Source organism: Trachinotus anak, unplaced genomic scaffold (assembly GCF_046630095.1).
Source record: "Trachinotus anak isolate AG129_WGS33_773 ecotype Australia unplaced genomic scaffold, CSIRO_AGI_Tana_v1 ptg000013l, whole genome shotgun sequence".
In the NCBI taxonomy this organism is placed as follows: Eukaryota; Metazoa; Chordata; class Actinopteri; order Carangiformes; family Carangidae; genus Trachinotus; species Trachinotus anak.
Genome location: NW_027273864.1, coordinates 26,664,869 through 26,681,110, shown reverse-complemented (window position 1 = coordinate 26,681,110; position 16,242 = coordinate 26,664,869). Strand labels below are relative to the sequence as shown.

Genomic DNA, 16,242 nt, shown 5'->3' with positions numbered 1-16,242 from the left:
ATGTCCAAAAAATACCTTAAAAAAAACCCAAAACAAATACTTGATGCTTCCAGGTCCTCAAATATAAGATATTTCTGGGTCTTGCTCTGTTTTACGGTAAACTAAATATTATTGGGTTTCAGACGGTAGGTCAGAAAAACAAGACACAGTTTGACTGTGATAAAAAAACAAAAAAACAGCTCCTCACATTTGAGAAGCGGGACACTGAAGAGTTTTTCAGCATTTTTGTTTGAAAAACAACTAAAATGATGAATAAATGATCAGTTAGTTCCAGGTTATTTTTCTGTCGATCAATAAATCAGGGATGTAAATAAGCGTTCTCACAGTGTGAGTGTCTGTTGACGTCCTGCATCATTTCCTGTTGGACCAGTACATTTAAACCAGTCAGACCAGTGCTCTGTCCACACTGGTATCTGATGTGTGTTAGCGTGTGTGAAACTGGGACACAGCTGGTTTGTGGTGTGTTTATTCGTCTCTGGGGGGGCACAGGATGATGGGATGTGTGGGGGGGTACGTCCTCTAACTCTGCAGCCTCTACTCTGTCACTCCCCACCCCCAACATGAGCCTCCGGGGGCTTAAAATGCAGCAGACTGCCGTCTGATGGGCTGATTACGCTGCTCTGTCTGAATTCCTGTCATCAAGGACAATTTAGTCGTTTCATCATGTTTTTATCATAAATAACAGTGAACCCTGTGAGAGGCGGGGCCTGAAGATGCTGATTATCTATCACACTGACTCACAAGTCACATTTCACTGGTGGCCTGGATGTCTGAGATGTTCCTCCTCCCTAATGAGAACATAATTAAACACTGAGCTCATATCAGAGATAATGAGTCAAGTCTCAAGTCTGCTGTGGTTCAGTCTTAGAGTGATAGTAATTGATAATGGGAATTATCATAGTTGCAGGGCTGCACATTTTATTGTATAATATTAATATCTTCCAGTTTACATCATAATTACACAGGTCAGATGTGTGGAATTAGATTGTCTGGCGTCTCAGTGCTGTGGTCCAACCCTTTTGTTGAACCAGCAGTTTTCTTGATTTATATAAAATATTTCTTAATGACCCGACATACGGTTGTTCAGTAATAAACCGATGGTGTTTCACTGCTGTTTTTACGTCCTCACAGTTTAATTTCCTCTTTATTTCATCGCTTCCTCCTTATTGTGTTTTTGTGTTTCCTTCCTTCCTTCACACTCAGCAGACAGAATCAGGTTTGTCGCTCAGATCCTGATCCAGTCTCCAGGTCTCTGCAGTGCTTCTGTGGGAGTTCTGGAAAAGTTTATATACTGGGACGACAACAAAGATGTCTCAGTTTTACAGACACTTGCTGCTGTCAGTAACACTGAGGATTAAGACACTGTATGACTGTATCTCACTGTATCTGACTGGGTTTGATGCAGAAGTCAGATTTAAGATTAAAGCTGAGGTTATGCTATAAATTATAATGAGTCATCAATAATTATAGAAATTATAATTTTAGCTTTTGTCTGGACAGTTTCTCTCCTCAAAACCTTTGAAAAGTTTCCAGCACATTAACGTACTGCACTCTGCTGGTTGTTTTGATATGAAATAATTAGTTTTACTTCATCGATCATGTTCTGTCAAGCTTTAGTAAATATACAATTTAATTTGATGTGCGTCACAATTTGTTTGTGTTGTGGTTGTGTCACTGTGACATGTAGCAGCAGAGAAGAAGCAAAATCCTAGAAAAATATAGTGAAGAAGATTGTGACATCTTTTTCATATCTTTAGACGGATGGTCGGACAAGACATTTCTTCGATAGCTTGGAAATTGCAGCGGGTATTTTTTTGTGTGATCGATAAGGAAAACAGTTATTATTTACAGCTCTGAAACAGTGAAGTACTGATGTATGATTTGTTTGTATCGTTCTCCTCCTCTTACCGTCTCTCCTCTCTGTCCTCAGCTGATCTTCGGTAGCTCCATGAATCCTCGCTGCTTTGTCTAGCAGCAGTTCAGCTGAGCTCTTCCCTTCCTCCTGCTCCATCTCTGCTGAGGAGGCAGCATGTCAGCGGCTCAGACCCAGAAGGAGAGCAGCGAGGCCAGCTGGGGCTGTCTGGAGGCTCTGGGTCTCAGTCAGAAGGAGCTGGTCCTGGCCGAGGCCCTGCAGATGGAGTATGACGCCCTCTCCAGACTCAAACAGGACAAGAGCGGTACTGGAATCAGTCAGGCCGGATCTAGAGCTCCCAGTCAGACCCGCTCCAAGAGCCCAAATCCCTCCATCGAACGCCCTCGACCCACCCCCAGCCAGCCCATTCCTGTCTCCACAGAAGGAAACCTGCTAAGGAGCCTCTCTGGATCCGATTCATCCCTGAACCAGCCTGGAGGGTCCCAGTCTCCACATTCCATCCCAGCCAGGGCACTTCCTCCTCAAGGTGGCTATGGGAAAGAGTCCCTGTACATCTTGGACAGTCCAGAGGTCAGCAAGTTCAGAGACTATTCAGGTTCCAGCCTCGGGGACTCTCTTGGATCTGGAACAGGGTTTCTTTCCAAAGGCTTCCCTTCTCTTCCAGATGACGTCCCTCCCGCCATCCCACCAAGAAACCCTATCCCTCCATCGTCAGGGTCAGAGAACCCCTTCCTGCCACCTCGAGGCTCCACCGTGCCCCGAGATGTGAACCTGTTCACACCCGATGTGGATCAGCCCAAAGTGACCTCAGGAGAGCTGAACTATGACAACATCAACGACTCATTGTTCAGACTCAATGGGAGCCAACAGGGGCCTCGAGGCCGGAGGGCTAACGGGGACCAATCAGGGAAGCCTGTGGCTCGGAGTAAGACTCTCCCCCCCCAGGTACCGCCCAGGACGTATGCACCTGTTCCCAAGAGCAACAAAAACCAGCGGCGGGTGTCTGCAGACCCGGTAAGAACCTTTGCATTTATCTGGTTTGGTTTATCTGATGTGACATGTCACATGAAAAGAAACCAGATTTTAAAAACATCTGGTTTCTTCTGATTGTCGCAAAAAGAAGTCAGATTGTGTTGAAGTCTATGGGAAAATTGCTCTACTTCTAACCTCCAATAACTAATCAATCATTTTGTGTCCTAAAAATCAGACAACAGTGAAAACGTTCCTTCTTCCCAGAGCTCATGGTGATGTCTACAAAAATATTGAATTTTCTATCATGTGAGACAAGAAAAAGCAGCAAACTCTCATATCTGAGAAACCTTTTCAGTGTTTGATTATAAAATTATTTGGCAAATAATTTTCTGTCAACAGACTAATTGATTAATTGATTAATTGTTGAAAATTATATGTAAAAAGTTTTACATAAAACTGGATATTATGTTTTCTGAACACGTGAACACTTATAACAAAAAGTTCCATTTTAGATACTTTCTTTACTTAATTTTTTTTCCAACTTTTTTTTTCTTTTAAATCTTTTTGATCTAAATGAAAACTAACTAAGACTAATTTGACAATGTGCCAGTGTGCAATGTTTAGACAGAAACAGCAACTTTGATCTGTAATTCTGATTTAAATCAGGATCTGATCCAAGTCAACAAGAACAAATCAACTGTAGTCTGCACTCAGGTTGAGTACTCACCTGTGTTATATTTTACGTGTATTTGTCTTTCATTTGTATAAGTAAACACTAAGAATCATTTTCTCCTATTTCACTGTTGATTGTTGAAACTTATCACGTCCACAGTTTGACAGAGACTAGCGCTGTGTCAGCAGCAGTCAGACCAGTTTGACCAGTTGTAATCTAAAACCATGATGGTAAGATTAACAGCACCTACAACACGGATCAACAGGCAGGAGTGTCAATGTCACACAACTTTGAAAAAGCTTTTTTACTGTTAATACTGTGATACTGCTGCAGTCTAATGCAGAAGTTCATAAAATCAAGTTAATGCACATCACAGAAGTGACGATCCACATCGTAACAGTTCTGATGTGGAGCGACATTGAACCCCCAGGATGAACGTATTCTCATTTATGTCCAGTGTAAACAGGAAGTGGCTGCATCATATCCTGGAGATGATCCAGCAGCATTTGTCACACTTGAGGCTCTTTTTCCTCATCTGCTATCTTTGACGCAAACATTGACACTCTGGGTCAATGTTTGATGGAGCAGCTGAATTTTGCTGTTAACATATTCATGTTTTTTGGCAGTTGACTTAAAACCAATTTTTAATTATGCATTTCATTTGTTTTTTACTTTATACATAACAGCAAATCTATTTTTTCATGTTTGTAGTCAGAGAGAAAGATGAAATGTGATGGAAGGATGTAGATAGTTTCAGTCTCCTGCTGCTCTGTCGTTATAAATATTATATTGAGCTGCAGTCATTCCCTGCAGATAAATTTATTCTTTCGTGACAAAATCAGCATCAATCCAGGTTAATGATAGCAGCTGTGCTGTGAGATCAGCTGTACTGACAGTACAGCAACAGCTATGGTTGTTGATATTCAAATACAGCTACAGAACATGCCACAAAACATCTGGTTTACTCTGATATTAAAGAGTTTCTCTGACAGGGAAACTTTGCTGTGTTACAGCTTCAGTGATGTGTTGTTTTCATGATTTCTGGACTTCAGTGACAGCTGCTCGGAGCTGATCTCCCTCCTCCTGCTGCCTCGCATTTTCTCAGTGACATTGTCTGTCAGTCCTAAACAATGACATGACATAGATTAAATACTTTCCTCATGTAGGTAAAACATATTGAATTTAAGTAGTATATATGTTTGTCAGTCTGTTTCCTGCTCTGGTGAACCTGCAAAAAACTCTGCAGATCGTCACACACATGTAAACATGACAACAGTTTCACAGATCCTCTTCACCAACAGCCACCTGACGTTGGCACAGTTTGTATATTCACTGTTTAAATAATAATAAGCATGTCCAGCACTTTAATAAAAAACTGTATTCATACTGTATTTCTGCTACAACAGTAGACTTCACTGCTCAGGCACTTAAGACACATGGATGATTTCTACTGGGACCCATGCATTTTTTTAAATGTATTAATTATTTGTATCTACATTTATTCATATTCTGTTGGAAAATCATTATACAGAATCCAGGTTATGATTACTTTGCCTTTCAAGGGGAAATTATGTATATATAAATATCTCATATCAAACTGACAGGGGGATTTTCAGCTTGATGTGACTAAGTCAAAATGATGACAATTAAAATGTGTTTATTTCCGAAAGACACAATACTCTCCTGCTGTCCCTGAACATAACATTATTCATGATGAGTTGATCTTTTGATCTTTTATGAAGATAAAAGATCCATAAAGATCTTTTATAAAGGTCTATAAAACATCAGAAATGATTCAGAGGTTGCGTCTTGTTTTGTCTTACCAACAGTCCAAAACCCAAAGAGACTCAATTACTAAGAAACCCAGTAAATGTGATGGAGCTGCCATATTTAGCTGATTTATTAGTCAATTAGGTGATAAGAAAAATGTCAAACATTTGCTGGTTCCAGCTTCTCAAATGTCAGGATTTAAAGATTTGTTTTGTTGTATTATCAGTGAACAGAATATCTCTAGGTTATGACTGCTGGTCAGACTGAAGCCGTCATGTTGGGTTCAGGTGGAATTTTTTTTATTATCAGTCAATCAATCAATCAATCAGAAAAAAATGACTAGTTGCAGCACTGAAATATTCACTTTAAGTTGGAGCCAGAGAATTGTTGCCTTTTTTAATGACTTAAATGCTTAATTGATTATCAAATTTGTTGCTGTTTATTGGAAATGAATCACTTTGAGGACATGTGACAAAATAACTTTATCTCAAGCTTTTATTACATTTGGGTTAAAATAATAACAGTGGTGATCATCATTTCTCTTCCACCTGTCAGAACAGACTCACTGAACAACGTCACTTACATGCCACATTCATATTTTAGCCCTCTTAGAGGCCTGTCCTCTGATTGGTCAGTTCTGGTGGGTCACTGTCCTCTGATTGGTCAGCTCTGTGTGTGGTTGACAGGTGTCTCTGTGCTCCAGGATGAATGGATTTGGATATGAACTGTTCCAGGTGTCGGAGGAGAGAGACGAGGAGGTGGCAGCTTTCTGTCACATGCTGGATGTGTGAGTAACACACACATAAATGTTTGTCTTCCTGTACTTGTGAGGACCCTCCTTCACGTAATGCATTTCCTAGCCCCTGACCCCAAACCTGAACCTGATTCTAACCTGAACCCTAAAACCAGGTCTGAACCTTGGGGCCTGGCAACAATGTCCTCACAGTGGTTTAAAACTGACATTGGTCCTCACAAAGACGGTGAGACAAGAACACACACACACACACACACACACACACACACACACACACACACACACCTTACCTTGTGTCTGACTTGTGATAATGAGCCACATAACGGTACAATAAAGTTTAGTTTTTATTAGCATCAGATTCACAGTAACAAACAGAGCTGATGTTATCATCAGTTGATGTTTCCATCATCATTTAAAACAACATGAAAATGTTTAGTCATCAGTAACTGTGACTACAGGAGTTGTGTCAATTTTTAATATTATCTGCCAAACTATTAATTGAATCTAGAAAATGATTGTCAAGTAATCATTAATGAAAATAATTTAGTTGTAGCCCTAATTTACTATAAAGAAAAAGGCCAAATCCTCAAAAAAAGTTAAAAATCTGGAGCGAGAGATCATTTGATATTTGAAAAAATGGTTTAAGTTTCCCTCAGCCCAGGATGTTAACATGGTCTGGAACCAGGGTAGATTTCAAAACTACAGTGATTGGAAAATGAACATTTCTGACTTTGGTTAAAGGTAAAAGACACCTGAATGGTTGTTCCCCCGAAAGTAACTCTGCATCAGTCTCAGTAAATCTCCTCCTCTGTGTTCCCAGCTTACGTTCGGCGTACCCGTCTAGCGACCGATCAAAGAACGCCGGCTTCATTTGGTCGCCTTCAGTCGGTCATGAGGAGCTTCATCAGGGTCTGGGGGTCAGTGTAAAGGTCACCATCTTCAGTGAACACTTCAGAGAACCACTCACCTTTACCTGTGATGGTAAGACACCGGGATGATATGACTGTGGGTGTGTCACACTCAGGAGTTTTTACTGATATTAAGCTTTCTTATTGGCTGAAAATAAAACTGAACTTACACTTTCAGTTACTGACCACAGGAGTGAATGACTGAGTCACCCACCACAGTGCTGCTGCTGACTGTCACTTCAAAATAAAAGTCTAAATAGGCCGGGGTGTATATGCTTTGAGCAATGACAGGGCAGTTCTAATGTTGAAAAAATCTGAAATTAAAGTCAAAATATGTTGAGAAAATGATACTATTTTAAGAATAATAATAATAATAATTTATGAGAACACAGCTGATATTTCTTGAATTTAATTTTATATTTTGGGGAAAAAAGTCACAACAGTAGGATAGAGTCATAATCTGACATCTGTGATAATAAATAACTCTCTATCTGTCTCTGTGAGGTTCGTCCACGGTGGATCTGCTGATCTATCAGACTCTGTGTTACGCTCAGGACGAACTGGATCATCTGGACGTGGATGATTACCTGCTGAAGGTCTGCGGACAAAACGAGTTCTTCAACAAGTAAGGACCCTAAACCTCAAACCTGAGTCCCTGAGCTGAACCAGGTCTTTATTTTCTTGTGTCTCAACAACAACTTGTTTTCTTGAATGTGAAGATTTGTTCTTGACCTTGGGAAGAAAAATCCTTACTGAAATTACACCCTGGCCATATATATGAGATCAACTCTGTCCTTTAAAATTTTAAATTGTGAGAATCGAGTTTTTAAAACATGCAGAAAAGGTTTCAGTCAGTCAGTAATGCAGATGATAGCAGCTCCGTGTTAAACTGTGACATGTGTGAACCCCCTGCTGCTGTTTACCAGACTGCAGTGACTCCAGGTGGGATCTACTCTGATTATCTGAACCGATCCATTACGGCTTTGTTTATAGATTTCAGGTGATTTAGTTGTAATCAGACTCTTCTGTTCTGTCTGTGCTGAAACCAGTTATTAAACTGGATGTTCAGGCCACATCTGTGTATAATGCTGCCAGCCTTGCAGATGGCGCAGGTATTCAGATTTTAGTTTTGCAGCCATTCCTCCTACTTTGTTTTCTTTTCTAGTCTTCGTACTGTTAGATAAAATATTTAAATATATAACGGAGCCTTTATTATTTGATTGATGGGTATGGAAGACATGTTTTGTCAGTCAGTTGTTGTTGTCATCTCTATCATGTCTGTGACTAAGAGCAAAACTGAGCTCTGTCTCTGGCCCTGATGGAAACCCCCCTCTGTGTCTGTGGTTTGTCTTTTTATATTTTTCATGCTTGAATGGCAAAATTTAACCATCATTTCAAAAAGTCAGTTTCACAACCTTTATTGTGTTGAATAACCAAACTGCACTGTCAATTCTTCTTGTGGAGCTGCTGCTGGACACATGATCCAGCACTGGAAACTTAACATGTGGTAAACTTTAAAGTAAATAAATAAGTGCGAGTTTGCTCCTCTAAAATTTTAGCATCTTTGTATTCAATAAAGGTCCATTATAATGAGCCAAATATCTGCAGCCATCACAGTGCCCCCTGAGGCTTAGAAAACTAAACCAGAGTCTTGAACTTCCCCCAAGGCATTATGGGCACTGCAGTTCAAAAACTTAGAGCATGGCCATCCACCAAAATATAAGTAAGACAAACAGTAAGAATAACAGGAGTGACAAAATTCATTAATATAAACTTTTATCACATTGGACTTTCAACATGCCATCAACATGGTTCTTAAATTCTTTCATCACCGACACTTCTCTGTCAGACAAAAAACAATTTAAAATTGCAACAGGAATCAGATCATAACAACCTTTTACCATTTTGGGGCTGTCCTGATAGTTGAACGATTAAAGCACAGACTACATGACTAGAGGGTCCTGTCCTGGCTGTCTAACCAGTAAGGTAAAAAAAAAAAACTAAAAAAAAACAAAACTGACCTGACTTAAAATCACTTTTAGTTTATAGAGATTTCATCTTTTATGTCAGATTAATATAATATAATATAATAAAAAATGTTCCCAGCCACAAGCTTTCAGCCCTGAGTAGTGTCTGCAGGCTGCTGCAGGTTCTTCTGCCTGTCAGAGAGTTGAGCAGAAGTCGAGTTGAGACTCAGATGAACATAATCATTTTTATTGCCTGGACACTCAGGAGATGATATTTAGAGACATAATAGTGAGTAAAGCAAAGTGAAGGATTGTAGAAGTGAGGAGGATGTGTCCCACCCATCAGCTGGACCACACGGCAAACGCCAGAGTAATAAAACAACAGTAACACTGATCTGTGGTCTGTGGTGCAGACTTATAATAACAGAGTGCAGCTGAGCTGTGGCTGCTGCTAAACCAGCAACATAACTGTTCTCACAACACACGCTCCACAACACACACATACATATTTGTCTTTCTACACTTGTGGGGACATTCAGCGACATATTGCCGAGCCTGTAGCCCCAAACCTAAGCCTCATTTGAATCTGAAACTTAGAACCAAGTCTGAACAGTCAGTCATTTGAAGGTGAGAGGACCAGACTCCCTGTCCTCACAAAGATACCGATACAAGCACAGGTCTACACACACCAGCTGCAGCTCTACCCACGTCTGATATTAATAAATGAATCCCCAGAGAGGAGCTGCTGTGCTGTAGATTGTGTATGTGTGTGTGTGTGTGTGTGTGTGTGCACGCGTCCTGTGGAAGTGTGTTTCAGTCTGATAACCTGTAGCTTTGAGAGGATGACTGAACTTCCTGCACTGAAACAATAACTGTGAAAACTGTTTATTATCTGATTTGTACAGCAGAAAACAGCTCTGGTTGTCTTGGTGATGTCTGTCTGTCCAACACTTTGTCTACTACGGTGGCCCCTAAGGACAAAAACAAAAATCCTCAGAGTCTTAACTGAATCAGATATCAACACACATGTTATGATTCAGTGTGACCTCCACCAAGATATCGTCATCTCTGATGTCCATCCAGAACAAACCTCATGAAACCACTTAGAAACCAGAGAAAAAAGAGGCTGCAGAACTTCATTCAGAATCATCATGTTTTAAGTTTATTTTATTGTCACAGTAATCCAGTGATAGTTGTCTGCACATCCATGGCTGTACTGCAAACAGGAGCTGATCACAGCTGATTCAGCTACTTTTAATGAGACATTTTGACAACATGTGAACGGATATAGACAAAAAAAAACAAGAACCTGTGAACCTGCAGAGTCAGAGCAGTCTGTAGAAGATGTTAGTGTTGCTTATTGTGTACAATAGGCAGAATATTGACTCCAACACTCTCTGTCTCTCTATCTGTCTCTGTGTCTGTGTCTCTTTATGTTTCTGTCTCTCTCTCTATTTTTGTCTGTGTCTCTCTCTCTGTCTTTTCTCTGTCTCTCTCTCAGCTCTCAGACTCTGGCCGGGCTGGAGTTTGTTCAGCAGTGTCTGAAGTTCGACTGGGACGTCCGTCTTTTTCTCACCAAGAGATCAGCCATCAACACAGAGCTGTCCCGCACGGTCTGAGCACACACACACACACACACACACACACACAAACACACACACATAACTTAAAAAAACTTATGTTTTTGTTTCACAAGCAGTGAACACAGCACTGACAGATCATCACCTTTAAGCTGAAAATGTTTAACTTGTTCTCAGTTTCTTATTTTCACATCAAGCTGTTACAGAGTGGTGTGCGGATTCAGATTCATACAGATTCATGTGGAGTGGTGTTTGTGTCCAGTTGATGAATCTAAGTCCAATACTCACTCTCTTTTAGCTCTGTTTTTGGTCTCCACCAGCTCCTGAGGGAAATATCTGGCTCTTTAGCTGCTAAATGCTCCACTATGTTCACCAGCTGCTCTCTAACTGTGTCCGTCTGCTATTTCCTGTTGAGCAGGTAGTGGACACTGGCTTTTTACTGCTGTCTCTCTGGAAACAGCTGCCTGCTGCAGCTGAAAACGACACTATAGGAGCGAACCACAGTAAAGTTGTGTCTGAACAGATAAACAATGAGCCGAAACTCACTATAAAGCTCTGTAAAGCTGTGGGGAGCTGCATATTCAGCTGTAGATTCTCTGTAGGTTGATCACTACCACCTGCTCCTTTCACAGTGCCACATGTGAGAGAAAACACAAACAGCCTAAACTGACCGATCACGGTCTCCCTGTGGATGTGGAGTTCGTTTGAGGGGGTGTACATTGGTTATGATGAACATACCTCAGCTCTAAAGCTACAGTTACCCATTAACATACAAATTGAAGCACAGCTTAACACAAACAGGAAGCCAGAATATACACTCCACACTGACACACACATACACATTCCTTCAGTCTTCAGAGCAGCAACACAAGTGTTATTATCAGGTCTCATCAGTTCAAACACAATACACAACAAGATCTACACACTAAAGGATCAGATATGTTTGTCTTCAAAAAAATAGTCATTCATGTTTTGTGATCTGCAGCTCTGTGGTAAAGGTTTGTCAAGTTCTTCTGTGTTAATGTCAGAGAAAGATGGTGGGTTCATGTTGAAAGAAAATATTGCTGACTGCTGGTAAGAAAACAGGGAGTTAAAAGTGGTCTGTGGTGTCAAAGTCACATGCTGTGTCCCATAAAACGAACAAAACAGCGTTTTGTGTCCTCGAACTGAGGTATGTTAAGTCTGACACCTGCAGGTGAAAAGCAGGTATTGAGGAGGCCCTCTGCTATTAGGTCATCTTTGATACCAGGTGATGTAACCATCTGTCCTCTGTAACTGATGAAATGACCTGGAACCAAAGACCAGGCAGCAGCAGAGCCAGTTCAGTAATCTGGTTTTGTGAGGATTGTTGATTTTTAAACAGGAGTCTGGTGCAGGACAGAAAGTGGCTCATTACAGTGAAAACCAGTCAAAGACAGAAATGCAGATTTCTAAACATGCATTCATTAATTTTTTTATTTTCTGATTGACAGAAAGAAGACGATGAGACGCCGTCCACTATGAACCACAGCATCCTGTTGCAGGAGCGTCCTATCAAACAGACCGTTACCAGGTGAGGGGTGGGGCCTGTATGTTCATTGGTTGAACTGGGAAAGCTGATGCTGCACTTGATTGGCTGTCATTTGAGTGTTGTGATGTTGAGCCCAAATAAAACAATTCACGAATTGTAAAGTAGTCGAGACAAAAAGGAATCGACTCATTTTGTATAATTTTTTTATTTCTATGTTTTTATGTCTCTGTGTGGTTGTTGTGATCAGGGAGGCTCTGACTCTGCTGTTGGACACTTTTCATAATGAAGCTGAGGACTTCCTGCTGTCAGAGGTAACACACACACTCACGTTTGTCTCTAGGTACTTATGAGGACCCTCATTAACATAATTATTCCCACAACCCTCTTGTTCTACCTATGAGCTTATCCCCAAGACATACTTTCTACTAATATCCATATGAAATAGTCAGAAAGTAGTTCCATCCTGAACATAGAAAAACTAATCTGAAATCTCAAACAGCCCTTTGACGAGTGATGACCAGACAAAATGTCCTCACTGATCAACAGGTCCCCACTTTGTCCTTGTTTTCCAAAAATCTCCTCACTTTAAATTAAACCACATTTCTTCCTCTTCTCCTCTCCTGTTTGAAGGTGGAGCTGCCGCTGCACGTTGAGCGTCTCGTCCAATCAGTGAAGGCACTCTGCAGCTCATTAGCTGCCGTGGAAACGCCTGAGGTGACCTCTGCCCTCAGCCAGCTCCCAGCATGCCCCTGTCGCCTGCAGCCCAAAGTCCTGAAGGTGAGAGAGGCCGAAAGGTCCTGAAAGTGTCTCGGACAGTCGTGTGTTTTCTGCAGCTGACGTGTGTGATCTGATCTCTCTTCTCTCTCTGTCCTCCCAGGATGCTTCAGTGCTGGCTGTCAGAGAGAACAGAGGTACTACCATCAGCAAACACAAAAAAAACAACATGAACACATAAGCTTCAGTTTATCTGATCATCCACCAAACATCAGGGTTTGTGTGGTCATGAAAAACCTGGAAAAGTTTTCCATGCCTGGAAAAGTTTGGGGAAAACATGAAATGCCTTGTTGTTATTCAAGGTGTAGTGTATGTGAGATCTCTGTGGCAACTTTAATAATATTTTTAGATCAAATGTATCATTTTAATAATTGTGAAGTTTAGATTTTAATAAATAGATTTTCTCTGAATCAACAATTTGAAAAGTAGAAGTTTATAAAATCAAAACAAAATGTTGTAATGTAAATATGATTCCACTGATCATTGATAAAAAAACTTACTTAAAATCGTACTTTTCATGCAGACACAACAATAACAAGATCACATTCTGTAAACTGTGAGGGGAAAGCCTGATTCTGATGCTCTCGGGTCCGTCCCATCTCAGGACTCAGTCCTGACAGTCCTGTGTGTGATCTTGTTCTCTCACAGAGAAAGTGGTGGAGAAGTTGACGGCAGCCATCTTGGATCTGGTGGAGCTGTACTGCAGCACGTTTAACGCCAACTTCCACACGACACCGCAGAGTCACTGCTGCACGGCGCCGGTTCAGGAGGCCGGCCTCGTCACCAATGTGCTGTCCTTCAACGTGTACGCCGCCCACAGGATCCCCATCACCTGGGCCGCCAGGTACAATGACACAAACACGCAGGGCTGGGGGTTGGCACATACACATGTATCTGCAGCCCCATTCACCTCTACATCTCTTCACTCTGTCACAGCAGTGATGTAGCTTCAGTCCAACTCCTCAGTCTGGATGTGGAGGTCCTATACACAGCGTGAGAGTAGACAGGAGGAGACAGCATCCTGTCAGTTTCTGCTTCTGCACTGTTAAACGTTAGAAACCAGGCAGAAACCCGGAGGAGCTTCAGCAACAGAATAAGTTTTAAAATCAGGACAGAAAACGCTTTTTTTCCTTAACGTCATTGAACGTCTCGCAGCAGCGACACTGAGCTTTGTGTTTGTCCCAGTGAATCTGCTGTGACCAATATTAAAGCATCACTTAAACACGTGAAGAAGAGGCGTGTCACACGGTCCATGTCTGGAACGTCCTGTCAGCGCCCCCAACAGGCCGCCGTGGTCATCGCAGCCTCAGTGCGAACAAACAGACTGATGACTCAGCTGTTCTCAGACCAGCACAGAGAGTCTGTGTGATCCTGAAACAAAAGCAGCTCAGACTGAGAGCTGCTTTCTGACGCCCCTCCCCCACCAACACACACACACACACACACACACACACACACACACACACACACACAAAGGGCTGACTCCCTGGGAACCAGACCTGACCTTTGACCTCTGAGAGGAGGCAGGACTGGCCGCTTTTCCTGACACCTGGCTGTCAGCAACACACACCATCTGTGTGTGTGTGTGTGTGAGAGAGAGAGAGAGAGAGAGAGAGAAATTGGATCATTTCAGAAACAGACTCTGAGGTGATTCGTGTTGAAACATGTTGAACTGTTTTGTCACAGCAGCTGTGAACTGACTCCGGAGCCGCAGCTGATGAATCAAACACTGATGACGGAGACGCGGCGTCATGTGTTACAGTAACAGTTACTGTCGTCACTGATTCATCTGCACCTTCGCCTCTCTGTTAATCTATCGATGATCTGAGCTGCAACATGCTGACCACAGCTGACTGCAGCCACAGCGACGTCTTCTTCACATGTCTGGTTTTTGTCCCATAAACTGCCCAAAGATATTCAGTTTACTGTGACCTCTCACACCGGAGAAGGTGAAACAGGATGTTTGGCAATGTCTTATAAATTGATGAAGTCACCATCAACACTCAACATTCACTGACATCAGTAGAGTTTATTGCTCATCGTGTATGAAATCCTTCCTCAAAGAGTAAATAGTGTAATTTCCCCCTCCTCACTTGTATAGTTTCAGGTAAATGTTAAAATCTCAGTAAGGTGTCCTCTGACTGTGCAGGTGCTGACTGACTCATCTGTGAACATTTGACGTGAGCTGGTTTTTCCCTGCATTTCGTCTCACAGGCTGCACTCTGTTCACAGCCTCCACACCTCCTGGTGAAGGTTGGTGTTCGAGGCGTAGCAGACGAGAGCCTGGGTCTAGTTTCAGATGAGAGGTGCTGTGTCGCGCTCACAACCTTCACCAACAGAAAATATAACATTTCAGAAAATATTGCATTTTCCCTGAAGCCACTTAAGAAATATTCAGATCTCCTGCTCTGTCTGACCAGCAGCCCAAAACCCAGAGACTCAGTTTAATGCAAGTTTTATCACATTTATCTTAAAAGATGACTGAAATGATAGATTGATTATCAAAATGTTTGCTGACTAATTAAAAAGAGTGCACTCACTTGTCTCTGAACATATGAACCAAACACTGTAACAAACACATTCTCATTTGTTTAAAGGTTTTCAGAAATGTCCATGAGTAGATTGGTGAATGTTGGTGGTTTGTGTGTAAAGGCTCTTGTCTGAGCAGAGTTCACAGAGTTTTATAAACATCAGAGTCATTTCAATCTGTTCATTAATAACCTGCGGCTGCAGCGCCTCCTGGAGGCTGTCTGGTCTGACTATAACAGCTGGATCCTGACATGAGGAGGAGCGGCTCCTCCTCCCAGTGTCTGTTGTTCAACTGTTTCTGGACTCAACATTCAGATTAAAGAGCCTCTGATGGACTGTGAAACTGAACTCTGCCAGTTTAGAAATACTTTTCATTTGACTCACTCAGATGTTTCCAGTTTCCTCTGCAGCTTCTGTCTCTTCACCTCCTTCACTTCTTTTAACACTGAGCCCAGAGTTTGACTGTGTGAAGACAGGAGTAAGAAATCAGACTGTGGAGCTCGGCCTCAGAGGAGAAAACCTCTTTATATGTGCAGTTTTTTATATGTAATAGAGGGCAGATGATTTTACTATCAATCAATATGTAAGATATTATAATCATCAGGCACCATCTTTAGCTGCTGGTTTCTTTTTTTAGCCACATTAGCAGCTCAACAAACTCTGACAGACTTAAATAAAGGGAAGAGAAACAGATGAAAGTTTTTACTGTTTTTAATATTTTATAGGTCAAATGATTAATCAATTGATTAAAGGCAGACTCAGCAGAATAATGGATAACAAAAGTTGCAGCTAATTAACCTACAAAGATTTGTTCTAATGCTGCAGGTAGAGGAAGTACTCAGAAAAAGTAAAAATACCAGCAGCACCTGCATTTAAAATGTTACTGCAGTAAAAGTACACAAATATAATCAGCAAACTTCTAGTATTAAAAG

At 41.5% G+C, this 16,242-nt stretch overlaps 1 protein-coding gene across 1 annotated transcript in view; it reads left to right on the top strand.

Moving 5' to 3' along the window:
* pik3c2b (phosphatidylinositol-4-phosphate 3-kinase, catalytic subunit type 2 beta) overlaps positions 1-16,242 on the top strand; it is a 41,653-nt gene that overhangs the window by 6,395 nt on the left and 19,016 nt on the right. Inside the window, exons 2-11 of the mRNA XM_071494629.1 lie at positions 1,931-2,887; positions 5,975-6,075; positions 6,863-7,023; positions 7,455-7,575; positions 10,419-10,530; positions 11,970-12,049; positions 12,255-12,318; positions 12,638-12,784; positions 12,885-12,918; positions 13,430-13,625. Of these exons, the coding sequence (XP_071350730.1) occupies positions 2,030-2,887; positions 5,975-6,075; positions 6,863-7,023; positions 7,455-7,575; positions 10,419-10,530; positions 11,970-12,049; positions 12,255-12,318; positions 12,638-12,784; positions 12,885-12,918; positions 13,430-13,625 (1,874 nt within the window). The 5' untranslated portion in view covers positions 1,931-2,029. The remainder of the gene's footprint in view (positions 1-1,930; positions 2,888-5,974; positions 6,076-6,862; positions 7,024-7,454; positions 7,576-10,418; positions 10,531-11,969; positions 12,050-12,254; positions 12,319-12,637; positions 12,785-12,884; positions 12,919-13,429; positions 13,626-16,242) is intronic.